The sequence below is a fragment of the Sitophilus oryzae genome, unplaced genomic scaffold (assembly GCF_002938485.1).
Source record: "Sitophilus oryzae breed Bouriz unplaced genomic scaffold, Soryzae_2.0 scaffold_1145_pilon_pilon, whole genome shotgun sequence".
NCBI lineage: Eukaryota > Metazoa > Arthropoda > Insecta > Coleoptera > Curculionidae > Sitophilus > Sitophilus oryzae.
Window position 1 is genome coordinate 29,076 of NW_022145777.1, and position 11,091 is coordinate 40,166.

Here is an 11,091-nt window from a genome sequence, read left to right on the forward strand (position 1 = left end):
CTCAGTACTTCGTTCAGTTACGTATTGCTATTTATCTAAAGGGGTCTATGGGAAATTGCTGGAAATTATTTTATAAGTTTGTAGAACGACGCTAGAGAGCATCTGCAACAAAAAAATAAGAAAATGGAATTTTTACACAATTTTGCCTAGATAAGGTGTACTATAAGTAATAGCTTCATAATCTTCAGTAAATTTTTGAATATTTTTTTTGTTAAAAGCCATTTTTTCCCTATCTACCAAAATAAAGTAGTGGGGGAAAGGTTAGATCTATTTTTTACTTAAATACTATAACTCTGGACTGGATGATCGGAATCAACAAGCGAGGCTCGTTTAAAGAGCGTTTCTTACTCTATATTGTACCATATAAACAATAATGGCAAGCTTTTGAACGTATGTAGACGCTAGGAGGCGTTATCATACAATTTCACAAACATTGCGTTTTTTCAAAAATTAAATGCAATAGTATATGTAATTTTAGCTGATAGTAAAAGAGTAGTAAAAGCTTAGAAAGTCAGCGAAAACCGCACCTTGATATCTTCTTTCAAACCGAAGATATTAGCAAAATTATAATAAATGCCAAAAAATAAGCCCTTAATTACCTTATTTTTACAACACGGTATCAGTAGCCCTCTTAATTATGCCCATTCTAACAAAAAATAAGATAGAAACGGTTAGTTTATTTTAAAACCGACGAGAGAAGATATTAATAACAGTGAACAAGAAACGATGATTCGGTGAAGTCATGGTAGGCTTTGGAAAAAACGTTGCTGTTTATGTAATAGTATAAACATCAAATTGTTATTAGATCAACATTTTGATAGTATTATCAGCGTTTTTTATCTTTTAATTGCTTTTTCAAAATGCCAACAACTTCAACTATTTCAAATAATAAAGGCATTTTGAAAAAAGCAATTAAAAGATAAAAAAACGCTGATAAGACTATCAAAATGTGGATCTAATAATAATTTGACATTTATACTATTACATCAAAAGCAACTTTTTTCCGAAGCCTACCATGACTTCACCGAACCATCGTTTCTTGTTCACTGTTATTAATATCTTAATTATTAGATATTAATACCTCTGGTATTATGGTATTCTGGTATTTCGTCGATTTTAAAATAAACTAACTGTTCCTATCTTATTTTTTTGTTAGAATGGGCAAAATTAAGAGGGCTACTGATACCGTGTTGTAAAAATAAGGTAATTAAGGGCTTATTTTTTGGCATTTATTATAATTTTGCTAATATCTTCGGTTTGAAAGAAGATATCAAGATGCGGTTTTTGCTGACTTTTTAAGCTTTTACTACTCTTTACTATCAGCTAAAATTACATATACTATTGCATTTAATTTTTTTGAAAAAACGCACAATGCTTGTTAAATTGTAAGACAACGCCCCTTAGCGTCTACGTTTAAAAGCTTATTATTATTATTTATATGGTACAATATAGAGTAAGAAACGCTCTTTTAGACGAGCTCTCGCTTGTTGGATTTCGATCATCCAGTCCAGAGTTATTAATATTTAATTAAAAACAGATCTAACCTTCCCCCACCACTTTATTTTTATAGATAGGGGAAAATAGCTCTAACAAAAAATATTCAAAATTTACTGAAGATTATGAAGCTATTACTTATAGTACACCTTATTTAGTCAAAATTGTGTAAAAACTCTATTTTCATATTTTTTGTTGCAGTTGCGCCCCCTACCGGTCGTTCTACAAACTTGAAAATAATTTCCAGCAATTTCTCACAGCCCCTTTAGTTATAAGTATTTTTTTCCGTAAACCCTACGGCTAATACTTTCCGAGATACAGCCAAGAGCTATTGTTAGTGGGACACCCGGTACACTTCGTATATAAGAGGTTCTAAAAAAAACAATGTTAGACTGCAGTCCGCTAGTAAACATTTTTAAGCTTAAAGTATGACAACACTATCTATTTAAACTAAAAACTCGTAATACAAAACTAAAGTGTCAAAACGAATGACAATGTCAGGAAATAAATAAATGAATGCAGCAGATTGGCATTTTTTACAGCAGAGCTACCACCTGAATGAATTTAAAAATCGCGCCCTCAATTACGTATCTAAAAGTTTGATTGATATCAAATATATTTGACGTATTTTGAAAAATTAGACCATTTTACTCTAGGACAAATTTCATTTTTGAAGATCTCAGACTGTGATTTTTTTAAAATTATTTTTTCAACAAATTTTAGAATCTTGTAGCTTAGAAAAAGAAGCTATTTCCGATTTGTTTATACAGACATTGAGTTTAAAATTACTTTTTATCACCTTGTTAAAGTTTGTCTGGATAAAAATAGACCACCAACGCACAAGTTCAACAGTTGAGGAAATTTTGAGAAAAGGTCATTATTTAAATATATTTTATTGGCAGCACATTCTCTACTTAACATTAAAATATAGCAATATACAGGGTCCGGCAATAATTGTTTTTAATTTCAATATAGATTAGTCGTACTGGGTAAAAATTTCGATTTTTTAAAAATTGTAAATTTGCGGTAAAAAAGATTCTTGACCAAATTTGCACCCTCTTATAAAACACCCTGTATGCGAAAATTCACTAAATATATTTTCGAAAATCATATAGCATCTTAATCACAATAGATGTATCTAAAACCTGGTCCAAACCGCATCCCAAAATCTTTTTTAGTTCAAGAGATATTCAACTTTAAATTTACCCTAAAATTTTGCTTCTTTCGATAATTATACGGCAGCTTATTTGACGAAATTGTCCACAAGTACTAGTTAAACGCTTTTCTTCACTTACGCACATACGCCAGAAAGAAATCTAACAACTAACCTGTTCGTTTCACTTATTTTTAATGGCCAAGCTATAGGGGGAATCCCCCGGGTTCCGAGCGTCGACGCATCGGCCCGGAACGAAGCGGTTTGATCTTGATTGAAATCGATTCGGTTACCCAGTAGTAATGTTTTAGTTAATTAGTGGATCCCGCACGGTAAATCCCGCAATTTTGATTCCGCGGAATCTCAGAGGGATCCCGCATTTGCGGGATTGCATTCCCTATCTCTGAAACTATCAAAATATATTTACTCATTTCTTCTAGGATTATGTAAAGTGATCTGAAAGGAAGCCAAAAATACAATAATATACAGGGTGTTTACAATTTAAAGAAAAATATCTCTATCCACTCACTCTTTTTGAGCAACCCTATAGAAGTTAAAATGTTTTCCTGAAATATATCCTAGAACATACTTTAAGTTTGCACCTAAATAAAATTCCCAAGTTTTTTATTCTACGAGCTACAGATGCCCGAAGCGCTATTGCCGGACCCTGTATATGACAAAGCCACGCTTTTATTATTATTTCAATACGATCAACATCGAAACTGCGTGAAATATAGAGCCGGAAAGTTCTGATTTCTGCCGTACCGAGTGCTGTTGTTGAAATTTTAAAAATTAACTGAAATGAAACAATCTTATATAGTTAATTTATTTGCAATGAAACAACATTAAATCGTGCTTTATGTTGATTACTATTTGCCAATGAAAGGTCATGTCTAGGCATTGGATGGTCGAAGTGACGAGCCCATCCACCTACACGCCGTTTTCCTACCTCCATTCTTAAGCGTTTACCTGTTCAATTGAGCAATCTAATAACCGTCCTTACTCATTAGCTATTACGCTTTCGCTGGGAGTTAGACAGTACGTCGACGACTGTCGTGCACGTGTCTCTCTAGTCTTAGTCGTCTCTTAAGAGTGCCCTTGTTTCCTCCCTTATCGCGAAGAGGTGAATGGTGATACATGTGCGCGTATTCACAAGTGGTTTTCTAACGCCCTTGGGGAAGTGCAGTGACCTAGATTACGCAATATCTAAATATTTATCGGCGGTTACAGATATATACATATATACACACACCAGTCATCGCCCACATCTGTTCTAAGCGGTGGCCTAAACAAATCGTTATTCTACTGGTATTATAATGTGGTCGTAGTTTGTATTAAATCCATAAGTCTAGAATTTCTTTTCTATTTTTAGAATTTTAAATTTATTTCCTTTTTTCAAATTCAGATTCAAATTTTCACATTTAGAAATCAAATTCATACACAAGTCAATAAGTGTTACACAAAATTGTCATTAAAAGAATAACGAAAGTAAAATTAAGAAAGGATATTAAAAAGTTAAAAAACACTAAAATATACAAACAGAATATTTAAAAGACAATTAATTAAAAACTAAACATTAAGAAATGTGCTTTGAAACTGAATTGTTACTTTTTTTAGATACAAATAATTTTTTCAGATACAAATAAGGACTTATGGATTTTCCAAAATAGGTTGATATACAGGGTGGTTCGAAATGTATTCCGGAAACTTCTGAAGATCAAAATAACGTTCTTATAAATGTATGTCCTAAAATGCTTAGTTTCGGAGGGTGTAGAATACAGGGTGTAGAAGTTTCATTTTTATTTTGATTTTTTCCAATTAATTTCTGAAGTTAACCTTTTGGACTTATGGATTTTCCAAAATAGGTTGATATACAGGGTGGTTCGAACTGTATTCCGGAAACTTCTGAAGATCAAAATAACGTTCTTATAAATGTATGTCCTAAAATGGTTAGTTTCGGAGGGTGTAGAATACAGGGTATAGAAGTTTCATTTTTATTTTGATTTTTTCCAATTAATTTCTGAAGTAACGTCAATATTTGGATGAAAATTGGTGCCTGGGAGTTTTTTGACATGAGAAATTTGATTTTGATATAAATATGACTCCTACTTGTAGGGGGCGCCACCTACATATTTTTTAACTGGTCTGAAGAGTAATAACTTTTCGTCCATACCTGTATAAAACTACCGAATAAAATAATAATTTCCGTGATTTTTTACGTAAAAAATTTCTCTTGTTAAAAATCGCTACGAGCAACCGTTCTCAAGATATTTAGAATGGAAATAGTCGATAAATGTCATTATTGACAAAAAAATAAACATGTTGAGTAGATAGTTATTTGACTGAAATGATAAATTTGGTAACTTTTTATTTTTTTTAAATTAATCATAAATTTTTCTTCGAAAAAAATTATGATAAAACAGTTTCTGTTGAACTTTTGGCAACAAAAACGTTTCAAATTTATGATTTCAGTCTAATAACTATTTAGTCAACATGTTTAATTTATGTCAATTTCGATTCCAAATATCTCGAGAACAATTACTCATAGCGATTTTTAGAGAGAGACCTTTTTTACGCCAATAAACGTCGTAAATGCATATTTTTTACTCAGTGGCTTTTTCCAGGTACGGACGAAAAGTTATTACTATTCAAATCAGTTAAAAAATATGCATGTGGCGTCCTTTAGAAGTAGGAGTCATATTAACATCAGAATCAAATTTCTCAAGTCAAAAAAAGTTCCAGACACCAATTTTCATCCAAATATTGAGGTTAATTTAGAAATTGGAAAAAATCCAGATAAAAATGAAACTTATTTTTATCTGTAGAATATGCTGCCGAAGTTTCCGTAATACAGTTTGGACCACCCTGTATAGTGAATTTATAACAAAACATTATTTCATCGGATTGCCATTGTCTGTGTTATATACAGGGAGAGTCTTAAATAAGTGCAAACATTTTTTGAGGGGTGGGTATTTCGACCCCAGAAACACGATTATGGCTTGGTGCTGTGGTCGAACTATACTACCAATTAAAATACTTTCACTTATTTCTGGGACACCCTGTATATGCCTGATTTACAATAGAAACTTTACTAAAAAAAGTACGTGGTTAGCGAATCGAGTCTAAGAGTGTTAATAAATAGAGTAATTTTTTCAATCTGACATATTATTTCCACCCCTTTACCATGACATAGTTTTCATTCAATCCCACGGTATTATACCGAATGTTCTTAAACACCAGTGCGTTATTTTCAACGCTTCAGAGACAATTTCCAGCCAGTAGTTCGACTGCGACATACAGTATGAAATTTCAGCCGGGAAACTGACTTCCTGTCTCGTACTAGGACCGCATCGTGGCGGAATATTAATGGTGACATCTAGTTAGTCGGTTCTGTGGCGTATTCCGCGAACCGAACATGCTCGAGGTGGTCAGACGCATCAGTATTTTCGGCAGTGGCGTGCAGAACGGCGGCAGTCAGACGAATGTGCGACGGAGGAAAAAAGTGCGCGACAATGCCGTGCGAATCAGACCGCGGAGTTTGTTGTGCAGCGAGCCGCCGGAGAAAGGCTTTAACGAGAGCAATACTTGGCGGTATTATAAAGAGAGGCCCAAATCATTTAGGTATATATGCTTTTAATTTTTTGAACTTCTAACAGTTTTTTAAAGCGACTTTGTTACTGCGAAATAACACAATGCTGCTACTGAAATAGAACATTTTCGATAGTCCATTAATAATCAATTATTTTATGTAAAAAAATAAAGAAGTTCCTCCTATACAGGGTTGTCCACCACATACGACACGGAGTATTGTAGCTAAACGATGAGATTTTTACAAATTGTAAGATTTGGGTTCGATAAAGGACTATTAGAGGTACAATTTAAAAATAATTTTAGAAGATACAGCGTGTCCCAAATAAGTAAAAAATATCAAAGTTGTATTTTTTATATGGAACACCCTCTGTATTATTACATTTTTAGTTTCTACGATTAAAATAAAGATAAATTTGATTAAGGTTTACTATACTTAAACCCTACCGTTTTTGAAATATATTCAATTTTGTGAAATTGCAGTAAAAATTTTAAGGCTTAATTTTTCCAAGGGTATCAAAGTTTTTAATACTAAATATTTACTGAAGTTTATTTATTGATCAGTTATTGTGCTGCAATAATAAAAATAATACTACCTTATACAGAGTGTCTAAAAATTTATTTTAAATAATTATTAGCTTTAAACGGCAATAACTTGTTTAATTTAAATGGAACACACTGTATATTTTATGAGAATCAGATGCACACTTTAATTGTCTATCAAATTGTATTATACCATTTTTACCTATCTCTTTAAGTTTCCGTAGAAAATGCATTTTCTTGTAATTTAGAACTTATTTATCAATATACCCATGGAATATTGACATTTTAGATTATTTTTGTACCAATTTTTTAAAGAGCACAGATACTAATATTGTCGATATAATTCGTTTATTTCATTAAAAAATAAAAAACTGTTTAAATATTTGTTAAAGAGGACCAATTAATATGATTCCAGTATTCAAACTACATTAACTGACTGTTTGCGTTGATTAATAATAATTGCCCCAAATACTAAAAAACTGAGTTTTGTATGTGTATTAGACAGTGTGGTAAAAAGTAACACCTTAAAAATGATATTTAATTTTTTAATAAATGCTTATTTATAACAACAGAGACGTTCATTTTGATAACTTATTATTATATTGATTTCTGACTCAAATCCACATTTATTTAGCATAATTTATTAACGAACACAATTAAGTATGTAATTAATTAGTATATGGACCGAAATAATGGTGTTATATTTAATTAATGGTATATTCTTTTATAAAGATTTAAATAGTTTCCTTTTTGCATACAAATGGGCTAGTAATATTATCGTTTTGCTAAAAACGATAATATTACTAGCCTGTACATTTTGTACATTTGTTGCTTTAAAAACAATCTAAAATGTCAATATTCCATGGGTATATTGATAAATGAGGTCTAAATTATCAGAAAATGCATTTTCTACGAAAACTTGAAGGGATAGGTAAAAGATGGTATAATACAATTTGATAGACAATTAAATTTTGCATCTGATTCTCCTAAAATATACAGGGCGTTCCATTTAAATTAAAGAAGTTATTGGCGGTTAAAGCTAGAAATTATTTAAAATACATTTTTAGACACTCTGTATAAGGTAGTATTATTTTTATTATTGCAAGACCATAACTGATCAATAAATAAACTTCAGTAAATATTTAGTATTAAAAACTTTGATACCCTTGGAGAAATGAAGCCTTAAAATTTTTACTGCAATTTCACAAAATTGAAAATACTTCAAAAACGGTAAGGTTTAAGTATAATAAACCTTAATCAAATTTACCTTTATTTTAATAGTAGAAACTAAAAATGTAATAATATACAGGGTGTTCCATATAAAAAAAATACAACTTTGATATTTTTTACTTATTTGGGACACTCTGTATCTTGCAAAATTATTTTTAAATTGTACCTCTGATAGTCCTTCATCGAACCCAAAACTTACAATTTGTAAAAATGTAATCGTTTAGCTACAATACTCCGTGTCGTATGTGGTGAACAACCCTGTATATTTATTATATAATTTTTTAAAGATTTTTACGTTTTATTTATAATTTAATAATGAATGTTTTAGTAATTAATTAATTTATTAACATTAGTCACTCAAGCTCTTTGCTTCGACTGTTTAAATACTTGAGCATATTTTCAACACATAAATTTCAAGAAATTCAATACAAAAACTCGAAAATTTAGTTCTTAAAAGAACTGTTTATTAAGAAGAACGACTATGAAAATCGGCAGAAAACGAGAATTACCCCCAAAGATTCAAAAACAACCCGATATTATACAAAAAAATGACTGACATTATGATAATTGTCAAATAATAAACGACAACGTTGCTGATCGCGGCGCAATGTGACCAACATGGCGATAATAAAAATCGCTTTAAACTAAATTTTGCAGCTTTAATCTTAATAAAATATCTGTTATAATAATTTGCTATATAAAATAAAATGAAGAGCTGCTCGGTATCTTAAATTATACAACAAATTTAAACATTTTGTCAGGCTTTACTGTCAATTTCGATATGATTGATGATGACGTGCATCGGAAAATGTTTTGCTATTACCGTATTTATATTATTTTCAAGAAGTATGTATGCGAACATTATACAGGGTGAGTCTTAAATATGTGCAAATATTTTCAGGGCTGGTAGATCTCGATCAAGAACGGTAAACTAATAGGATTGCTCATCCTCATAAGACGTACGTTCGCCTCTTCCCGTGCTTCAGCTGACAGTTGTGACGTCATTGTAGTCCTTGTCATGATAGTGTGTATTATTAGTTGCCCTATGGTAAACTTATAAAAATAACAGCTGAGAAATTTTGAATTAATTATTTTGTCAATTTTAAATGTGAAAAAGGTGTCTTTAAAGTTTTTAGAGCTATAGAGTGTGTACATACGTTCATTTTGTGTTGTGGATTGTGACAAAGTGCTTACTAAGTGCCTACGATATTGTTTATTAATTATTTTAAAGCAAGATATGGAAGTACTCTAAAAAGAATGCTTGCTAAAGGTGATGTTGGGATCTGCTGTTCTTAAAAATGCATTATCCGAGTATTTAATACGATTTATACAGTTAATTTTCTATACAGCATACATATAAGGTGTTTAAATAAATAAACTAAATAATGAACGTTTTGCATTCGGCAGCTAATAATGCACGTGTGTGTATTATTGGTTGCCGGATAAGGACTAATAACCATGACAAGGACTACAATGACGTCACAAAGCGAGTAGTTTTCGCATGCCCCTGGCGGACACTTTTGGCTGAATGAGCAGTCCTATTAGGTTAGCTGTTCTTGGATCTCGATAAAAGGAACATATTTTCTCTTTGCCTTTTTTTCAAATAAGTCCAAAATAACCGAATTACATATTTTATTTTGAAAATTTCAAAAAACTGATTTTTGCTTAAATTTTGAGAACCGGTGGATCTTTTGGGGTTTGCTCGTGTAAATTTAATCTACTGCCTATGTTGGTCACATTGCGCCGCGATCAGCAACGTTGTCGTTTATTATTTGACAATTATCATGTCAGTCATTTTTTTGTATAATATCGGGTTGTTTTTTGAATCTTTGGGGTAATTCTCGTTTTCTGCCGATTTTCATAGTCGTTCTTCTTAATAAACAGTTCTTTTTAAGAACTAAATTTTCGAGCCACTGTATTGAATTTCTTGAAATTTATGTGTTGAAAAATATGCTCAAATATTTAAACAGTCAAACAAAACAGTGACTAATGTTAATAAATTAATTAATTACAAAACATTCATTATTAAATTATAAATAAAACGTAAAAATCTTTAAAATTATATAATAAATACAGGGTTGTTCACCACATACGGCACAGAGTATTGCTTAGCTAAACGATTACATTTTTACAAATTGTAAGTTTTGGGTTCGATGAAGGACTATTAGTACAATTTAAAAATAATTTTGCAAGATACCTGTCCCAAATAAGTAAAAATATCAAAGTTGTATTTTTTATGTAGAGTTTACCCTGTATATTACATTTAGTTTCTACTATTAAAATAAAAGGTAAATTTGATTAAGGTTTATAGCACTTAAACCTTACCGTTTTAGAAGTATTTTCAATTTTGCAAAATTGCAGTAAAAATTTAAAGGCTTCATTTCTCAAGGGTATCAAGTTTTTTAATACTAAATATTTACTGGTTTATTTATTGATCAGTTATGGTCTTGCAATAATAAAAATAATACTACCTTATACAGAGTGTCTAAAAATGTATTTTAAATAATTTAGCTTTAACCGCCAATAACTTCTTTAATTTAAATGGAACGCCCTGTATATTTTAGGAGAATCAGATGCAAAATTTAATTGTCTATCAAATTGTATTATACCATCTTTTACCTATCCCTTCAAGTTTTCGTAGAAATGCATTTTTCTGATAATTTAGACCTCATTTATCAATATACCCATGGAATATTGACATTTTAGATTGTTTTAAAGCAACAAATGCAAAAATGTGACTAGTATGTTTTAGCAAAACGATAATATTACTAGCCAAACTATATACAAAAAAGGAAACTATTTAAATCTTTATAAAAGAATATACCATTAATTAAATATAACACCATTATTTCGGTCCATATACTAATTAATTACATACTTAATTGTGTTCGTTAATAGAATTATGCTAAATAAATGTGGATTTGGTCAGAAATCAATATAATAATAAGGATTGTAGAAATGACATTGTTGTTATAAATAAGCATTTATTAAAAATTAAATATCATTTTTAGGTGTTTTTACCACACTGTCTAATACACATACAAAACTCAGTTTTTAGTACTTGGAGCAAATACATAGCTTGT

The 11,091-nt window shown here is 30.6% G+C and overlaps 1 protein-coding gene across 1 annotated transcript in view; it reads left to right on the forward strand.

Moving 5' to 3' along the window:
- Positions 1 to 5,999: 5,999 nt before the first annotated feature.
- Positions 6,000 to 11,091, forward strand: part of LOC115886291 (focal adhesion kinase 1-like) — a 61,093-nt gene continuing 56,001 nt past the window's right edge. The window contains 1 exon segment of the mRNA XM_030905385.1: positions 6,000 to 6,268. Within this exon segment, the coding sequence (XP_030761245.1) occupies positions 6,063 to 6,268 (206 nt within the window). The 5' untranslated portion in view covers positions 6,000 to 6,062.